The following is an 18,896-nucleotide window of genomic DNA, read 5'->3' on the forward strand; positions in this document are numbered from 1 at the left end:
AACCCTTGTCTAATATACAATGAAATGAATTAAATAATGAATAAATAAAGAACCCAATAATGAACCAAAAAAATATCCAAATTTATATTCACAAATTGCATTCCCTTCCGCATCAGACCAACTTCCAACAAAGCATCACTTGATAGAGATTTGATCCAAATAAGTTCTTCTTGGGCTATCAAATACTTCCTTGAATCAAACATGCTTTCAATGATAATACTTTTTGTCCCTTATTTATCTTTTCCACCCATCAAAAAGTTGTCGTCGATGGGTTTCTCGAGCTGTTGTATGATTGCGGTGATGATCCCTGTAATAGATTTAATATGAATCAGACGACTAAGAACATGTTTCAAAGTAATTTTAAAATAGTTTAGAACGTACTTAGTGATCGTTGAACTTACAAATTGTAGAGAAACTTGGCTGTTGCTGCAAGAGGGGCTTATGTCTCCCCCCATCAGTGTTGGGTGCGTTGTATCTTCTGCAATAGTTCTCAACCTGTTAAGCTCTGGAAGGATGGCCTTACCAAGATCAGGCCTATCTTTACGTCGTAACTCGGCACACTTGAGCGACATCTTGGCGAAAGACAAAGCTTCTTCAATAGGCCAATCAAGAACGGCTGGGTCGAGAATAGTTTCAAACGTCCCATTCTCGATAGCTCTTTCGACATGGTGAGTCAATCCCATTGGTGGCCTAGAAGTGATCAGTTGGAGAAACATGATGCCTAGCGAGTATATGTCGGATTTCACACCAAGCATACCTGTCTGCTGATACTCGGGATCAATGTAGCAAAATGTTCCAGCGGTCGATGTCATTCGATATTGTGTTACACTATTAGCAATCGATGGCGGTACGAGCCTAGCCAAGCCAACATCACTGATCTTACTGACGAAGTTACGATCGAGCAGAATGTTAGCCGGTTTGAGATCACGGTGCACAAGAGGCTCTGGCTTTGTTTGGTGCAAGAACAACAATGCTGTCCCAATTTCAGCTGCAATTTTGAACCTGAGCTGCCAAGAAAGTGGTGGCGTGTTTCCTCGTCGAAGAAGTCGGTCTTCTAGGCTCCCATTAGCCATGTACTCATAGACCAAGCAGCCATACTCGGGGCAAGCTCCGAGGAGGAGAACCATGTTCGGATGACGTATACAGCTGAGTACTTCTACCTGTGAACGGTTATCTTTCACGTTAGCTGACGAGATTCCCTATGGTCTTACTTTTCAAAAAAACTGTTAGCTGAGAGTTATGTATGGTAACTGACCTCTTGTTTAAACTGCGATCGTCCTTGAGTCGCATCGGGACGTAGAACCTTAATGGCAACCGGAGTATGATCAAGATCACACCTGTAAACAGGACCATAGCCTCCTTCTCCGATCTTACGAGATTCAGCAAAGAATTCCGTTGCCACTTCGATCTCATCGATTGTATACTTCCTATACCTGATATCATTGTTTGCCAATGCATCAACTGCCTTTTTCTTCTCCTCAGCTTCTTTGAGTGCTTTCATTTCAGCCTTCATTCTTTTCTGTCCTTCCAATTCTGCAATTCTCCGAGCCGCTTCAGCTGCCTCGATGGCTGCTTTCGACTTCAACTTCTCCTGTTCCGCTAGCGCCAATGCAGCTTCCCCGGCCAATCTCGCCTCCTCTAATCTCTGTTCTTCTTCTAATTTCCATCGTTGTAGCTCGACCGTCTGCATCACAAACCGCAGATATGATGTTGCAGCCATTGGCACGTTAATCAATCGACTTCGCTTACCTTTTGTTTGGCTGTAAGAGCTTCCTTGCAGGCTGTGCTGTACATTTCCATGGTTTGCTTGAGTTCTAGCTTGAGCCTCCGCATCTCGGCCTCGACGTCTTCCTGCACGCCATCGTATAAAAGTTCATCTAAACATAGTTTCATTTCATCTAATGAAAATTTTATGCATAGACAACAAAGTGACTCAAAACTTACCATAGACTGTGATGAGATCGAAAGTCTGTCACTGTCTTGCGAGATCGAAGAGAACTCAGACGAAAAGTTCATATCCGCTGACATCCGTCCCATCTGTAGAGACTCAAAGCTATGAGGTAAGTCAAAATCTGTACTGCTTGAAACCTGTGGTGGTGTGGATCTTCCTCCTGTATCTTGACTATCATAAAGTGAAGGAAATATACGATCGATGCTCGGTCTTCCGGAGCTAACGAAAGATATATCCGATTCTTGCGTCGGTAAATCTCCATATGATGATGGTTTGTAATTATATCCTTTCCTTGTGAATGGTGACCTGCATCCAACAACATTTTGCTTAACATGATATCATTGTAAAAGTGATGTGTTGTTCTTCAATATTAATAGCTCATGTGCTAAACTACATGCAAATATAATATTCGAGCACGCATACGAGTACAATACTAAGAATGAAAGATCTAATTAGTGTATGTAACAGTTCAAGCCCACTGTTAGTAGATATTGTCCGGTTCGGCCGTTACGTATTGCTGTCAGCCTCACGGTTTTAAACACACGTCTACTAGGGAGAGATTTCCCACCCTTATGAGGAATGCTTCGTTCTCCTTTACAACTGAGGTGGGATATTACAATTCGTCCACTTTGGGGGCCAGCGTCTTTACTGGCACACTGTTTGGTGTCTGGCTCTAGTACCATTTGTAACTGGGGCTTTCCTCAAGGTTTTAAAACGTGTCTACTATGAAAAGAGTTTAGCCCAACTTCAACCAGTGTCTTGCACCGTCCGGTGACTGGCTCTTATACCATTTGTAATAGCCCAAGCCCACCGCTAGTAGATATTGTTTGCTTCTGCCCGTTATGTATTGTCGTCAGCCTCACAGTTTTAAAACACGTCTACTAAAGAGAGGCTTCCACACCCTTGTGAGGAAAACTTTCTCTCCAACCGATGTGGGATCTCACAATCCACCCGCCTTGGGGGCCAGCGTCTTGCTGGCACACCACCTGGTGTCTGGCTCTAATACCATTCGTAACAGCCGAGCCCAACGCTATCAAATATTAGTTTTCCCGTTTGGGATTCCTCTCAAGGTTTTAAAACGCGTCTACTATGGAGATGATCTAGCCTTATTCTAACCAGTGACTCGCACCGTCCGGTGACTAGGTCTGATACCATTTGTAACAACCCAAGTCCACCGCTAGTAGATATTTGTTTCGGCCCGTTACGTATCATTGTTAGCCTCACGGTTTCAAGACACATCTACTAAGGAGAGGTTTTCACACACTTATGAGGAATGCTTCGTTCTACTCTAAAATCAATGTGGGATCTCACAATAAAAAAACGTAAAGGGTCACTCACCTCATGAAATCGGTCTCATCCTGCACTTTACTTGGCAGATTACATGGCAGATTACATGGCAGATTACATGGCAGATCAAGGGGTGGCCTATCCGCAGACGCTGCCAACAAATTCAGCATTAGTTTCATGGAGAATATTGGAACAACAGACATATCAAGTAAAAGGAAATTGTATTGAAAGAAACTACCTCTTGCACTGGCAGAGTGAGTCATCTGGATCTCGGGCGTATCGGATTTCGTGCTGCTTTGTTGAGCTAATTGACCTCGTAGAGGACTAATCACTGGAGCGGGACGAGACGCCGAACGCATCGATTGAACTTTCCCTTTAGAAATGACAAACACATTACAAAAATCTGGTGCTCCTTTTACTACACTGCCAGGAACATCGTTTGTCTTGAATCTGTTCCATACAAAATGAAAATCATTCCAAATTAATGATATCTACAACAAACTTCAATACTTTTCCCGAGCACAATATGGTCTAAAAATGTAACAGCCCAAGCTCACTGCTAACAGATATTGTGCTCTTTAGACTTTTCGGGCTTTCCCTCAAGGTTCTAAAATGCGTCTGCTAGGGAGAGGTTTCCACACCTTAATAAGGAATGTTTCGTTCCCCAGACTTTCCAGACTTTCCCTCAAGGTTCTAAAATGCCCCTGCTGGGGACAGGTTTCCATACCCTTATAAGGAATGTTTCGTTCCCCTCTCCAACCAATGTGGAATCTCACAATCCACCCCCTAGGGAGCTCAGTGTCCTCACTAGCATACCGTCCAGTGTCTGGCTCTGATACCACGTGTCACAGCCCAATTCCACCGCTAGCAGATACTGTCATCTTTGAACTTTTGCTTATGGGCTTCCCCTCAATGTTTTAAAACGCGTCTACTAGGGAGAGGTTTCCAAACCCTTATAAGAAATGTTTCGTTCCCTTCTCCAACCAATGTGAGATCTCACAATCCACCCCCTCGGGAGCCCAGCATCTTCGTTGGCATACCATCCAATGTCTGGCTCTGATACCATTTGTAACAGTCCAAGCCCACCGCTAGCAGATAAAAAATGTTTTCCCTTCTAGGCTTCCCCTCAAGGTTTTAAAACGCGTCTATTAGTGAGAGATTTCCACACTCTTATAAGAAATGTTTCGTTTCCCTCTCCAACCGACGTGGAATCTAACAAAAAGTGATTAAAACATGCCCCAAGCATAAAATAGAAACTAGATTGTTCATGGGTCCGGTTCAAAAGGACCTTTTAAACTCAATCCGATCATTCGAGCTGGAATGATCGAGTTTTTTGGGTCATCGAATTTTTGAACAATGTGTATGAATAGGAGAAAAAACATGCCTTAAGAAGCCAGATTTTGCTGAAGCGCCCATAACAATGTTCTCTATGGCCTTATTTGCTGCATACTCAATTATGGCCTTTGCAGCATCTGTATCTTCCAACACAACATCCATGCATTGTATCTGTAACTCACACCAAAACATAATTCAATTTTATGAACAAATTTGGATCTTCAAAAAATAAGTAAATAAAAAACTTACATCCTTCCGAGTACAAAAGCAACGAAAAGGAAGGAATAATTCTTTGATGCTAGCTTCAGAGTCAGATTTAGAGCTCATCTCTGCACTCAAAAACAGCTCCATCTTACCAAACATTGCAAGTTAAAAGACTCGGGACCGAATTCGAACCCGATTCGAACCCGTCACAACTAATTAATGCATCTATCCTAAACATGAAACGTTTAAATCTCTACCCACGTGGTTGAACTAAAAAAGAAACTCGTAAATAAAAACTCCGTTTCATTGTCCACCGCAAAGCATCTTAGGTTGACCAACTCTAGCAGACATTGTTCTCTTTAGACTTTCCCTTAGGGAGAACGTTTCCACACCCTTGTAAAGAATGATTCGTTCCCTTCCCCAACCGATGTGGGATCTAACACTCTTGGACGATTGGTCAATAAGACGTTTTCAAGATTCATGCCAAGTCTTGTTAAAAGTCGTCTTTTAACAGACCACGGTATACAAACGGTGAGAAAATAAGTACAATTTTTTAGACGAAAACAAAAGGTTTAGAGAGAGAAAGAGAGAGTACTTTGGGAAGAATTAGAAGGGGATCTGAGTTTGACATGAATGAGGAAAACTGATTGACCCTTTTGAAGCAAATAATCAATGGCCCATTTGAGAGCCCCTTGGCTTCCTTTGTCTCTGTCAATGGCCACTGCCACAATTCCCTTCACATCCAGTTTCTCTTTCCTCTCAAGCCCGTATCTTGGTAACCACATCCTTTATTTCTTCCCCACAACAACNAAAAAAAAAAAAAAAAAAAAAAAAAAAAAACCAAACCAAACCAAACCAAAAACAAAAACCAGACCCGGAGAACCCAAAACAATGTCGAGTTCTCCGATGTTTTTGTTTTTGTTTTGATTTTCCCTTTCGTCGCTTTTGCCTTTTGTTCTGTTTTTCAGGTTCTAAACCTCCAAACAGACCCAACAAAGATATGGTTTTTTATTTCCAAATTTTTTTCAAAACCATCGTTCAATTCAATCACCTAATCACTTTCTCTCCCATCCATTTTTCTCTGGTTCTTATTTACGGTTATTTTCGTTTATTTGATTGTTTCAAACGCCATCCCTTTTATTTCCCAACTATTTTTGACACCATTTTCTTTGTTAAACCAACCACAGAACATGACAGCTCCAAAAATAATAAGCTTTACAGGCCGTGGTGGCTGATTAAATTACAAGTTTAACCTTATGGGCTTCTCCCAAATGCCTATCAAAATGTAGATGTATTTCTTACTTGTAAATCTATTATCATTCCCTAAATTGGCCAACGTGGAACTCCCTTCCAACAATCCTCCCCTTAAGCCTATGAAGTCCTCAAACAGTCCCCCCTTAATCGAGACTTGACTCCTTCTCTAGAGCCCTCGAACATAGAAAACCCTTTGTTATGAGTCACTTTTGACTACACCATCGAGACTCACAACTTATTTGTTCGACATTTGAGAATTTTATTGACATAGTTAAGTTAAGAGCATGACTCTAATAACATGTTAGGACTCATGATCTTCACAATGATATGATATTATCCACTTTGAGCATAAACTCTCGTGACAAAAGGCCTCATTAACTATGGAGTAACCTTAATAAGGGTATTTTTGTAATTTTATCTTTTTTTCTTTTTCTAGGGTTAAATTACAAGTTTAACCCGGTATTTTTGTTTGTTTTTTTTTTTTCTTTTTTGGTTGAAAGTTTAAGGGTAAGGTTTATTAATATTAAGACTATTTGCTATTTAGACCTTTAAAAATATAAATAAAAACGATAATTAAACCGAAAATAAAATATAAAGGAAAAACTCATTCCCTTTCGACTGATCGCGCTTCCACTTCACTGCCATAAGACGAATAGAACTCATCGTCGGTATTAATTTCCGTCTCTTTCAACTCCTCGATCTTCTCCACCGCCTCCTTCAATCCCCACCGTCGATCCTCATCCTCTTCGCTGCAAATCATTCCGATCCGCAGCAGCCGCACCATTTCCCCGTCTTCATTCTTCGTTCCCTTCATCATATCGCCGTCGAAAACCTCCGCCGTCCACTCCTCCCGCACTGCCGACTTCACCCAAGCCGCCAGGTCGCCGTTGGCTGCGCCTCCTCCATGCCGGAGATAGTTCGCCGGGAACTTCCCGGTCAGAAGCTCGAGGATCAGGATTCCGAGACTCCACACGTCGGTCTTTCGGGATACCCGACGGTGCCGGATGAACTCCGGCGACTTGTACGCCGCCATGTATTGCTGTGCTTGATCCTGGCACACCAAAGGGTCGAGGCCGAAGTCGGTTAATAGAGGCTCGTAATTGCTGTTGAGAAGAATGTTGGAGGATTTTAAGTGGCCGTGTGGTAGGCTCAGGCTCGGTAGCTCGCTGTGTAAATGGGCCAGGCCTCGGCCCACTCCCTTGATGATCCGTAGCCGTGTGGGCCAGTCTAGCCCAATATTTTCAGGCGTACGCTGAGCTGGAATATTTAAAAAAATATATATCTTTTTTAGCTATAAAAAAATAAAAAATAACGTGTATTTTCTAGGTAGATCCATCATTAAAAAAAATTATTATTATTTAAGATTATTCGATTAACCATTTTCTAATAGATTAAAAAGAAAAAAAAACATGCACATCATTTCAAATATAGTTTAGTGATAACACATCAATTATCATCTAAAATTATTAGATTAAGAAAAATATTATGACATCAAATTTAAAAAATATATATTAAAGGNAAAAAATATATATCTTTTTTAGCTATAAAAAAATAAAAAATAACGTGTATTTTCTAGGTAGATCCATCATTAAAAAAAATTATTATTATTTAAGATTATTCGATTAACCATTTTCTAATAGATTAAAAAGAAAAAAAAACATGCACATCATTTCAAATATAGTTTAGTGATAACACATCAATTATCATCTAAAATTATTAGATTAAGAAAAATATTATGACATCAAATTTAAAAAATATATATTAAAGGTGTAAGATGAACACGACTCTCGATATTATCCATTTTGAGTCTAAGCTCTCATGGTTTTGTTTTGGGCTTCCTCAAAAGGCTTCAAAGCATAAGCTCTCGTGGTTTTGCTTTGAGCTTCCCTAAGAGGCTTCAGAGCATAAGCTCTCGTGGTTTTGCTTTGAGCTTCCCTAAGAGGCTTCAAAGCATAAACTCTCATGGTTTTGCTTTAGGCTTCCCAAGGAGGCTTTAGAACATAAGAAATAAGCTCTCATGGTTTTGCTTTGCATTTTCCAAAATGCCCCATACCAATGGAGATAGTATTATAAACCCATTAGCGGATGTGGAACTTTCATCGTCCAACAAAGGGTAATTTAAGTATTATAAGGGTTGAAGATCATACATACCATGGCCATGAAGATGATCAGCCAAGTTGCCATTCCCCATGAACTCAGAAATCAAAAGCTTATCTTCATTTCTATAATAGAAAGCCACAGGCGGAAGCAAATTGGGATGTGAAATTATCCCCAACCTTTTCATGTGCTCATGAAACTCTTCGAACCCAACGCATCTCATGGGCCGAAGCCTCTTTACAACCACTGGAGGCCCATTTGAAAGTAGGGCCTTATAAGACGACCCAAAGCTGCCGCCGCCCAGAACTTCCGCCGGGGCCCTCAACAGCTCCTCCAAGTCAAAGAAGGGGCTATCGGCCCTCACGAACTGCAGCTTCGCATTTTCTTCTGTCGGCTCCTGATATTGGGCCTTTTCCAGGCCCAATTGATCCTGGGCTTTTGAGTTTTGGGCTTGTTCTGCCGCCGATAACAGAGCCCTCCGGCGGCGGTAGCGGTGGTACAAGACAATGACGGCTACCAAGACGATTCCGACGGTGACTCCGGTGAGGATGTACCACTTCTTTGGGGACTTACATCGGCTCAGAGGCTGTCCACATAAATCCTTGTTCCCTGTAAAAGACAAATGAAATTTTTTAGGTTCAACATTTAATTATAAGCTTAATAATATACAGATATTTTAATCAAAATGTTAAGATACAAACAAAGTTTTATGCACTTGAAATTTAAAATCACAAAATATTGTATTAAGCTCATATTAATTTAACATTGTTTATACAACCTATGCCAAGCAAGATTGTAAATAGCTGGATTTCAATTACTTATGTCCAAAACTTGATCAAATATTTAAGTATCTATTTCATAGAGAAAATGGTAACTAAAGATAATTATGAATCTAAATAAATTCCAAAGAATCCAAAATGTTAAAAATAATCTCTAAATTGAATAATTTTAGAACCTTAATGCTACATTTAATAACTATTTTATTCTTAGTTTTAGGTTTTTGAAAATTATACTTTATTTATAAGTTTTTAGTAAATTAATTTTATTTTCAAATCTAGTCCTCTTTGTACTTTCCATTTTCGGGGACTAGCCCACTTTCCATTACTCGAGCGAAATTTCTTGCACATAATTAAGGGAGCTGTTATGGGGCCCTGAAAAAAGAAAAAAAAACGGTTTGATTTGAGTTCCTTTGTTCAAATCAATATCTATGTCAGGCAATTTGTGTGTCAAGAAAATTCTTGAAATCTAAAATCAATGTTGGAAAAGCGAGCGGTTTCCACACCCTTATAAACAATATTTCGTTCTCCTCTATAACCGATGTGGAATCTCACAATCCACCCCAATCCAGTGTCCTCGCTTGCATTCGTTCCCCTCTCCAATCGATATGAAACCAATTAATCTGACATTTTTTCTTTCGCTAAAAAAACTATCTATTGAGTTGTCCATTAAAGATAATTGTTACTGACTCGAAAACTTAATCAAGAGGTTATTTATCTATCTATTTTCTTTAGAGCAAAACAAAAAAAATAATAATAACGAAGTATAGAGTTATAGCTTATTCACCTGCAAATGCATTGGAATCGATTTTGGCTAAGCCAGAAGGTATTGGACCCTCCAATAGGTTATTGGACAAATCGAACAACTTCCAATCCCTCGGAATAAAATCAGGGATTTTGCCTTCAAATCGATTCCCTTCGAGGCTCAATTCCACCAACGCTGGCAAACTAGAAAGGGAACCTGGAATTTCTCCTTTAAACTCATTCTCTTCTAAACGCACCGTTTTCAAGGACCTCATGTTTTCAAAAGCGTCTTCAGGTATTGTACCAGAGAACTTGTTGTATGCAAGATACAAAGCTCTTAATGCGCCCAGTTTCTTAACCTTTGGCATTGTACCATGAAAGCTATTGTTCATGAAGCTCAAGCTTCTTAGAGATGGCAAGTTAACGAGCGTGTCTATGTCGATAACACCACCTAAGCTCAAATTCTCAAGCCGTAACCCAAACAAAGTTCCATCTTTGCAAGTCACACCAGTCCAGTATTTACCTCTCGTCTTGGGATCGTCGTTGCAGATGTTGATCGACGTGTCCCAATTGTCCAAGGAGGTGTTGTTCGAAAGAGAGCTCTTGAACTTGATGAGGATTTCAGCCTCGGGACTGGTACTAGAGGAAGTGTTACAGCACACTACAAATAAGATGAGTAAAAACAGGTCTGTTGTATGAGCCATGGGTGAGGGAAGGTGTTGCAAAGTGTATTTGGAAGGGAAAATGAAGGAAGATCAAAATGGAGAAGCAATAAAGAGAAGTTTCTTGTTTTGATGAGCTGTTTAAAGGCTGGTTCTTTTAAGAGATATTGCATAGTTTGTTCCCCCCACTCTCCATCAAAGGGAATAGCACAACATAGTTTAATGTTTCTAGTTTGGAGTTTGGTACGATCTTTCTTGTTATTCATGAAAAAAAGAACAAAAAAAAAAAAAGTTTTCATAAATAAACATTAGATTGGGTTTCTATCTGTAACCTGGAAAATGTCGACAGCGTTTAAACGTTGCTCGAATGGCCAACCTGACATTTTGTCTGTAGGAAGAAAGACGAGAAGATTCAAAAGTCTAAACCGTCAACAAATTGGCAATTTCCTAAGACATGCTAACAAAATGATTTAAACAAACATTTACGTAAGGAGTCGAGGATACCATTTGAGAACAACGCTTACTTGGTGGGTCAACGAAAACCGAATTTTTCGTGAAGAGAGAATCACTCACAATCTTCGAGCAGGTCACGGAGATCGTTAATGGTGTTGAGAAAATCTCCTAGGCATCTGATAAGCTTGCTCCCTTGACGTCTTATCAAATTAGTTTGGTCCTTGTCATTCTTTTCATCAGAAGTTGCACATTCTGCATTCTCAGACACAATTTCTTGAACATTTTCTGCATTTTCAAGCAATTTCTTCACCATCATTTGCTCTTCGGGTTCTATGTCGTCGGTCGCCTTTGCTCCGTTGTTTTTGATGTAGCAATCGCGAAGGTCTGATTCTGGAGAGCTTAATAGAGGTTGTTCTTCTGCTTCATCCTCTTCGTCTTCTTTACATTCTAAAGATTTCTCAAGGCCTTGATTTCTCTTAGACATTGAACCACGTCTTTGCCTTTTAGGGCCTAACATGAAAAAATCAGAAATAAGAAGACCAATATTATTGAAGTAATTTGAAGACAGCCATTGTAAGATCCATCTCACCCTTTAACCACACTTTAGAACATGATGCAAAGCTATTTATGCAGTTACGACAAACCCGTTTTTTCGGTTTTAAAAAATTCACAATTAACCCTTATGAAAATGCAGTCNATTTATGCAGTTACGACAAACCCGTTTTTTCGGTTTTAAAAAAATTCACAATTAACCCTTATGAAAATGCAGTTAGAAAAGTTCAAATTGCACCTCATGGATTATAAGGAAAAGAAATAATGAATCTAGATCCTGGAATCACCATAATACCGACCCGTTCTATGTCTCGTTTTGATTTTTACGTAGACATGATTTCTAGATACAAGCACATATATTCATGAAATGTTCGAAGGAAGCACAGTATCTGAGACTCTGAAGCAGTTAAACTATTCTTTCCGGAGTTTTTAGCATCGAAAGCAAGAAGAAGAAAAAACGTTTCTGAAATTTCCTCAATCACTGATCATCACTGATCAAGAAACTAAAACAAGATATCATCTTATAACCAGGCTATCAGAACCCCTGCTTGCATTATGCTCATAACTGACACGACTAATCGCTAGGATGTCTAAAGGCAATGAAGGGTATCTGAAGAGGGTCACAATCGAGCCCGAAAGGCCGACCCCCATGAGCTCCGGCCAAAGTTGAGGCCCTTGAGGCCAACCTCTAGGGGTTGGCCAAGGAGCAAAAACTGTAATTTTTGTAATATCCATAAACTATTCTCATGGGACAACCGTCTTACCTAGCCTAGCTACCGTGCTAGAACTCATTCCCTCTATGCTCTTTATTTTCATTTCCCTTGTTGACCACTCGCAAAATCAAAACATGATTATTATCGAAGTGTACTTAAAGCAATAAATTCACATGAAAACTTAATCTCTAAGAGCTCTAGGAAATAAAGTATCATACCAGGCTCTGAAATTTCATCGGCGTTCTCAACGGCAGCCTCTGGATCGTTATCGGGCTCCGTATCCGACTGGTTCGCCCTCATTGATGAGACATTATCAATTGCTTTGAACAGCTCCTCGTCAAAGTAGTCAGGAAGTCCTAATTCTTTTCTCCTTCCACTCTCTAAACACCAATACGAATCATCCTCCGGCATCGTTAACTCCCATTGCTTGATAACATCCTGTTCAATCAGCAAACACTCCCACTTCTTCCTGCATTGATTCGAAGTCCGAGCCACATTCAAAGCTGTGCAGTCCTCTGCAACAATCTTCCATTTCTGATAGCTAGACAAAGCTTTCAAACAATCAGCCTCCACAGCCCCAATCACATTAACAAGAACAAGGCATTCCGCCGCGGTCCATTCCGGTGCTATTTGAGACCGCGTCCGACGAGAACCTGAAACCCCCGATCCACAGTTGCCGTTTTCTTTCTTCATTTCCAACTCAAATGTTCTTCGTTTCCAGTTTCGAAAATTTCAAATCTCTATTTCAAATCCAAATGAGTCTATCCACGATTCAACACGAGACGACGAAAAATCAAACGCCATTCCGTAGTAGAAACTAAACAAACCATAAATTTATGAGATTAAATTGAAACGATGTTGATTCCATCAACAATAAACAAAGAATCGAAGGATATCGGGTAGAATAGACGCTTATACTCACGATTTCGTTCGCCTAGCGGATGAATTAAGAAGTAAATCAAAGTAAAGCAGAAAAGAGTGCGCGAAAAGTTGGAAAGTGATCGAAATTGCAAAATAAATCGAATGAACGATGATGATATTGCAATGCTGAAGATTTATCAGTTGAGAGAGAGAGAGAGAGTTGTTCACTTTACCAATTTCAGATGAAGTGAAGCCGTAGCTTCGTGCGTTGCCCTTCCGCTCTCGATGCCCAATCTTCGCGGTAGAATTGGAGAAGCCACGAATGCCCCATTCCTCACGGGTGTCTAACGCGCACTTTTCCACTATACGAACTGAATTTTAAATTTTAAATTCTTTTTACATTTTTATCCATTTTTAACTTTAATGAACGTTTAATAATGGCTTGAATTTCCAATTTTATATTTTCTAGTTATTAAATTTTTAATTTTATGTATACTATATATTTAAAATAAAATAAAATATTAAAACTGGTTAAATACCAAATTTAAAAATTTTGATTACTAAAACATAATCGATACTTATAAACAATCGTAAACGTATTTTTTAAAGCTTCCAGATTCTATTTGTTACTTTTGGCTACTAAAACTTCTATTTAATAACTTTTTTTTTTTTTTCGATTTCTCGTATTTTTAGAACAAAAAACAATCACATGTTTGGTTAATATTTTAGATCGATCAAAAATATATACCATGACGAAAAAATAGTTAGATAAAAAAAAATTAGAATATGAATTTTTTTTATTAATATCTCGAATTATAAACTCGACCAATGACTAAGTTGTTTTAATGTATTTATAAAATACCAATAATAGATAATTGAGGCATGCTTCCAATGCCCTAACTAGTTATGGGCTCTTCCCTAAATGGTCTTGGCAAAATAAATACAATAATTAACGGTAAAACGGACAATATCTTCTAGCGGTAGACTTTGGGTTGTTACAAATGATATCAGAGCAAAACATTGGTCAGTGTGTTACCGAAGACATTGGCCCCCACATTGGTTGAAGAAAGTAACCAAATATTTCTTATAAAGGTGTGAAAACTCTTCCTAATAGACGCGTTTTAAAACTGTGAGACTGACGTCAATATATAACAAGTTAAAGCGAATAATATCGGTTAGTATTGACCTTTAAATTTTACCGATGGTATTATATATATATATAATTAATTAATGGATGGAAAATGGAACCTAGAGTAATAATTGCTCATCTAGACGGATGGTTTAAACAATGTAAGTGGATAAACGCCACGTCAGTATATAATTTATCCCTTCCACCCACATTTTAGGAGTATATTAAAGTGAGGCCACAATGAGGATTGGCCAGANGGCCACGATGAGGATTGGCCAGAGCAGGAGATACCAATAACAGCTTTTTGCTAACATTATCTCCTACTGAATAAGTGTCCAGGTTCGATGAACCGAGCCATAATGCTTTTCCAACCAGACAGTCAATTATGGCACCTTCCTACTGTAAAAAATTTTCAACTACGCCCCGTGGTCATTCAGTAAATTTAGTGATACATTTTCCGGAAGTAAAAAACAACAAACAAATTAACTTTTTGTTTGATGAAAGTTCCGCGTCTACTAATTTAGAATGATTATGGAATGAGACTTTTTGAAGAAGTCAAAAGTAAAATCATAAGAGTTTAAAGTGGACAATATCATATCATTATGGAGAGTCGTGTTTGTTTAACATGGTATTAGAGTCATATCCTAAACTTAATATTGTGAGCCCTCGAAGGTATAGTCAAAAGTGACTAAAGTATTGAACAAAGNAAAAAAAAAAAAAAAAAAAAAAAAAAAAAAAGTCGAGTATCGATTAAGGGGAAGCGTACTTTGTTTGGGGAGGTGTTGATAAGGCTTTCTTAAGTTCAAAATGAACAATATCATATCATTATGGAGAGTCGTGTTCGTTTAACACTTCTGACTCTAACCTTTTAATTCCATTAAATTGGATTTGTACTTAAAAGATAGAATACTTTATTATTTATTTAATTTGTATTAATTCACCCCACTAATTTAAGAGAAAATATATATATATATATATATATTTTATTTATTTTGAATGTATTGAAATGATTTTAACATTTAATTTTTTAGTCCAACGTGATATCTTAACTAATTAAGTTATGCTCTTAACACGATATATTTTATAATCTATAAACACATTAATTACATTGACACGTCTATTTTATAATTCGTTAAATTTCTTGGGATCGTCGTTGCAGATGTTGATCGACGTGTCCCAATTGCCCAGGGCGGTGTTGTTCGAAAGAGAGCTCTTGAACTTGATGAGGATTTCGGCCTCGGGACTGGTACTAGAGGAAGTGTTACAGCACACTACAAATAAGATGAGTATAAACAGGTCTGTTGTATGAGCCATGGGTGAGGGAAGGTGTTGCAAAGTGTATTTGGAAGGGAAAATGAAGGAAGATCAAAATGGAGAAGCAATAAAGAGAAGTTTCTTGTTTTGATGAGCTGTTTAAAGGCTGGTTCTTTTAAGAGATATTGCATAGTTTGTTCCCCCCACTCTCCATCAAAGGGAATAGCACAACATAGTTTAATGTTCCTAGTTTGGAGTTTGGTACGATCTTTCTTGTTATTCATGAAAAAAAGAACAAAAAAAGAAAAGTTTTCATAAATAAACATTAGATTGGGTTTCTATCTGTAACCTGGAAAATGTCGACGGCGTTTAAGCGTTGCTCGAATGGCCAACCTGACATTTTGTCTGTAGGAAGAAAGACGAGAAGATTCAAAAGTCTAAACCGTCAACAAATTGGCAATTTCCTAAGACGTGCTAACAAAATGATTTAAACAAACATTTACGTACGGAGTCGAGGATACCATTTGAGAACAACGCTTACTTGGTGGGTCAACGAAAACCTAAATTTTCGTGAAGAGAGAATCACTCACAATCTTCGAGCAGGTCACGGAGATCGTTAATGGTGTTGAGAAAATCTCCTAGGCATCTGATAAGCTTGCTCCCTTGACGTCTTATCAAATTAGTTTGGTCCTTGTCATTCTTTTCATCAGAAGTTGCACATTCTGCATTCTCAGACACAATTTCTTGAACATTTTCTGCATTTTCAAGCAATTTCTTCACCATCATTTGCTCTTCGGGTTCAATGTCGTCGGTCGCCTTTGCTCCGTTGTTTTTGATGTAGCAATCGCGAAGGTCTGATTCTGGAGAGCTTAATAGAGGTTGTTCTTCTGCTTCATCCTCTTCGTCTTCTTTACATTCTAAAGATTTCTCAAGGCCTTGATTTCTCTTAGACATTGAACCACGTCTTTGCCTTTTAGGGCCTAACATGAAAAAATCAGAAATAAGAAGACCAATATTATTGAAGTAATTTGAAGACAGCCATTGTAAGATCCATCTCACCCTTTAACCACACTTTAGAACATGATGCAAAGCTATTTATGCAGTTACGACAAACCCGTTTTTTCGGTTTTAAAAAAATTCACAATTAACCCTTATGAAAATGCAGTTAGAAAAGTTCAAATTGCACCTCATGGATTATAAGGAAAAGAAATAATGAATCTAGATCCTGGAATCACCATAATACCGACCCGTTCTATGTCTCGTTTTGATTTTTACGTAGACATGATTTCTAGATACAAGCACATATATTCATGAAATGTTCGAAGGAAGCACAGTATCTGAGACTCTGAAGCAGTTAAACTATTCTTTCCGGAGTTTTTAGCATCGAAAGCAAGAAGAAGAAAAAACGTTTCTGAAATTTCCTCAATCACTGATCATCACTGATCAAGAAACTAAAACAAGATATCATCTTATAACCAGGCTATCAGAACCCCTGCTTGCATTATGCTCATAACTGACACGACTAATCGCTAGGATGTCTAAAGGCAATGAAGGGTATCTGAAGAGGGTCACAATCGAGCCCGAAAGGCCGACCCCCATGAGCTCCGGCCAAAGTTGAGGCCCTTGAGGCCAACCTCTAGGGGTTGGCCAAGGAGCAAAAACTGTAATTTTTGTAATATCCATAAACTATTCTCATGGGACAACCGTCTTACCTAGCCTAGCTACCGTGCTAGAACTCATTCCCTCTATGCTCTTTATTTTCATTTCCCTTGTTGACCACTCGCAAAATCAAAACATGATTATTATCGAAGTGTACTTAAAGCAATAAATTCACATGAAAACTTAATCTCTAAGAGCTCTAGGAAATAAAGTATCATACCAGGCTCTGAAATTTCATCGGCGTTCTCAACGGCAGCCTCTGGATCGTTATCGGGCTCCGTATCCGACTGGTTCGCCCTCATTGATGAGACATTATCAATTGCTTTGAACAGCTCCTCGTCAAAGTAGTCAGGAAGTCCTAATTCTTTTCTCCTTCCACTCTCTAAACACCAATACGAATCATCCTCCGGCATCGTTAACTCCCATTGCTTGATAACATCCTGTTCAATCAGCAAACACTCCCACTTCTTCCTGCATTGATTCGAAGTCCGAGCCACATTCAAAGCTGTGCAGTCCTCTGCAACAATCTTCCATTTCTGATAGCTAGACAAAGCTTTCAAACAATCAGCCTCCACAGCACCAATCACATTAACAAGAACAAGGCATTCCGCCGCGGTCCATTCCGGTGCTATTTGAGACCGCGTCCGACGAGAACCTGAAACCCCCGATCCACAGTTGCCGTTTTCTTTCTTCATTTCCAACTCAAATGTTCTTCGTTTCCAGTTTCGAAAATTTCAAATCTCTATTTCAAATCCAAATGAGTCTATCCACGATTCAACACGAGACGACGAAAAATCAAACGCCATTCCGTAGTAGAAACTAAACAAACCATAAATTTATGAGATTAAATTGAAACGATGTTGATTCCATCAACAATAAACAAAGAATCGAAGGATATCGGGTAGAATAGACGCTTATACTCACGATTTCGTTCGCCTAGCGGATGAATTAAGAAGTAAATCAAAGTAAAGCAGAAAAGAGTGCGCGAAAAGTTGGAAAGTGATCGAAATTGCAAAATAAATCGAATGAACGATGATGATATTGCAATGCTGAAGATTTATCAGTTGAGAGAGAGAGAGAGAGTTGTTCACTTTACCAATTTCAGATGAAGTGAAGCCGTAGCTTCGTGCGTTGCCCTTCCGCTCTCGATGCCCAATCTTCGCGGTAGAATTGGAGAAGCCACGAATGCCCCATTCCTCACGGGTGTCTAACGCGCACTTTTCCACTATACGAACTGAATTTTAAATTTTAAATTCTTTTTACATTTTTATCCATTTTTAACTTTAATGAACGTTTAATAATGGCTTGAATTTCCAATTTTATATTTTCTAGTTATTAAATTTTTAATTTTATGTATACTATATATTTAAAATAAAATAAAAAATATTAAAACGGGTTAAATACTAAATTTAAAAATTTTGGTTACTAAAACATAATCGATACTTATAAACAATCGTAAACGTATTTTTCAAAGCTTCCAGATTCTACCCGTTACTTTTGGCTACTAAAACTTCTATTTAATAACTTTTTTTTTTGTTTCGATTTCTCGTATTTTTTAGAACAAAAAACAATCACATGTTTGGTTAATATTTTCGATCGATCAAAAATATATACCATGACGAAAAAATAGTTAGATAAAAAAAAAATTAGAATATGCATTCTTTTTATTAATATCTCGAATTATAAACTCGACCAAGGATTAAGTTGTTTTAATGTATTTATAAAATACCAATAATAGATAATTGAGGCATGCTTCCAATGCCCTAACTAGTTATCGGCTCTTCCCCGATGGTCTTGGCAAAATAAATACAACAATTAACGGTAAAAGAACAACTTCAAATTACACGTGTCTAAGCATTTAAAACGAATGGATCATTCCTCCTTTTCATACCTAATATATATGTGTGTGTGTGTGTTTAAAATCATAAGGCTGATAACGATACGTAACAGGTTAAAACGGACAAT

The 18,896-nt window shown here is 38.4% G+C and overlaps 4 protein-coding genes across 12 annotated transcripts; all 4 read right to left on the reverse strand.

The window, feature by feature from the left end:
* Positions 1 to 62: 62 nt before the first annotated feature.
* On the reverse strand, positions 63 to 5,600 carry LOC111797720 (U-box domain-containing protein 35-like). The gene is made up of 10 exons (XM_023680828.1): positions 5,373 to 5,600; positions 4,823 to 4,902; positions 4,623 to 4,744; positions 3,477 to 3,688; positions 3,290 to 3,389; positions 1,945 to 2,257; positions 1,750 to 1,851; positions 1,256 to 1,684; positions 402 to 1,160; positions 63 to 307 (listed from the first exon to the last, which is right to left on the reverse strand). The coding sequence occupies exons 1-10, from the start codon at positions 5,560 to 5,562 to the stop codon at positions 251 to 253; spliced, it is 2,364 nt and encodes a 787-aa protein (XP_023536596.1). The 5' UTR covers positions 5,563 to 5,600; the 3' UTR covers positions 63 to 250.
* A 965-nt stretch (positions 5,601 to 6,565) lies between these two features.
* LOC111797384 (pollen receptor-like kinase 2) lies at positions 6,566 to 10,817 on the reverse strand. The gene is made up of 5 exons (XM_023680368.1): positions 10,797 to 10,817; positions 10,643 to 10,730; positions 9,692 to 10,309; positions 8,183 to 8,737; positions 6,566 to 7,288 (listed from the first exon to the last, which is right to left on the reverse strand). Exons 1-5 carry the CDS (start codon positions 10,815 to 10,817, stop codon positions 6,636 to 6,638), a joined length of 1,935 nt encoding a protein of 644 aa, XP_023536136.1. The 3' UTR covers positions 6,566 to 6,635.
* On the reverse strand, positions 10,590 to 13,251 carry LOC111796679 (trihelix transcription factor ASR3-like). Of its 5 annotated transcripts, XM_023679404.1 has the most exons (4): positions 13,123 to 13,251; positions 12,247 to 12,845; positions 10,835 to 11,273; positions 10,590 to 10,698 (listed from the first exon to the last, which is right to left on the reverse strand). In XM_023679404.1, exons 2-3 carry the CDS (start codon positions 12,719 to 12,721, stop codon positions 10,876 to 10,878), a joined length of 873 nt encoding a protein of 290 aa, XP_023535172.1. In that variant the 5' UTR covers positions 12,722 to 12,845; positions 13,123 to 13,251; the 3' UTR covers positions 10,590 to 10,698; positions 10,835 to 10,875. The 5 variants fall into 5 exon arrangements, with proteins under 5 accessions (XP_023535172.1, XP_023535171.1, XP_023535175.1 ...); XM_023679403.1 differs by having other exon boundaries at positions 10,590 to 11,273; XM_023679407.1 differs by having other exon boundaries at positions 10,590 to 11,273; positions 12,247 to 12,768; positions 13,123 to 13,239.
* A 1,927-nt stretch (positions 13,252 to 15,178) lies between these two features.
* LOC111796747 (trihelix transcription factor ASR3-like) lies at positions 15,179 to 18,156 on the reverse strand. Of its 5 annotated transcripts, XM_023679494.1 has the most exons (4): positions 18,028 to 18,156; positions 17,152 to 17,750; positions 15,814 to 16,252; positions 15,517 to 15,677 (listed from the first exon to the last, which is right to left on the reverse strand). In XM_023679494.1, the coding sequence occupies exons 2-3, from the start codon at positions 17,624 to 17,626 to the stop codon at positions 15,855 to 15,857; spliced, it is 873 nt and encodes a 290-aa protein (XP_023535262.1). In that variant the 5' UTR covers positions 17,627 to 17,750; positions 18,028 to 18,156; the 3' UTR covers positions 15,517 to 15,677; positions 15,814 to 15,854. The 5 variants fall into 5 exon arrangements, with proteins under 5 accessions (XP_023535265.1, XP_023535264.1, XP_023535263.1 ...); XM_023679497.1 differs by having other exon boundaries at positions 15,179 to 16,252; positions 17,152 to 17,673; positions 18,028 to 18,140; XM_023679496.1 differs by having other exon boundaries at positions 15,179 to 16,252; positions 17,152 to 17,694; positions 18,028 to 18,140.
* Between the last annotated feature and the right edge of the window lie 740 nt (positions 18,157 to 18,896).

Source organism: Cucurbita pepo, chromosome LG06 (genome assembly GCF_002806865.2).
Source record: "Cucurbita pepo subsp. pepo cultivar mu-cu-16 chromosome LG06, ASM280686v2, whole genome shotgun sequence".
Taxonomy (NCBI): Eukaryota; Viridiplantae; Streptophyta; class Magnoliopsida; order Cucurbitales; family Cucurbitaceae; genus Cucurbita; species Cucurbita pepo.

Bases quoted from the DNA above. Each gene is read 5' to 3' on its own strand.
- LOC111797720 (XM_023680828.1), bottom strand. From the start codon at position 5,562: ATGTGGTTACCAAGATACGGGCTTGAGAGGAAAGAGAAACTGGATGTG. The intron at 4,903-5,372 runs GTACTCTCTCTT...TTTTGAGTGCAG, and splicing joins CCCTTCTAATTCTTCCCAAA to AGATGAGCTCTAAATCTGAC. The intron at 3,689-4,622 runs GCATGTTTTTTC...TGTATGGAACAG, and splicing joins GCAAAATCTGGCTTCTTAAG to ATTCAAGACAAACGATGTTC.
- LOC111797384 (XM_023680368.1), bottom strand. From the start codon at position 10,817: ATGGTATCCTCGACTCCTTAC. The intron at 8,738-9,691 runs GTGAATAAGCTA...TGTCTTTTACAG, and splicing joins CGATTCCAATGCATTTGCAG to GGAACAAGGATTTATGTGGA. The intron at 7,289-8,182 runs GTATGTATGATC...TAAATATTCCAG, and splicing joins TGATCATCTTCATGGCCATG to CTCAGCGTACGCCTGAAAAT.
- LOC111796679 (XM_023679404.1), bottom strand. From the start codon at position 12,721: ATGAAGAAAGAAAACGGCAACTGTGGATCGGGGGTTTCAGGTTCTCGT. The intron at 11,274-12,246 runs GTATGATACTTT...TTTTCATGTTAG, and splicing joins CGATGAAATTTCAGAGCCTG to GCCCTAAAAGGCAAAGACGT.
- LOC111796747 (XM_023679497.1), bottom strand. From the start codon at position 17,626: ATGAAGAAAGAAAACGGCAACTGTGGATCGGGGGTTTCAGGTTCTCGT. The intron at 16,253-17,151 runs GTATGATACTTT...TTTTCATGTTAG, and splicing joins CGATGAAATTTCAGAGCCTG to GCCCTAAAAGGCAAAGACGT.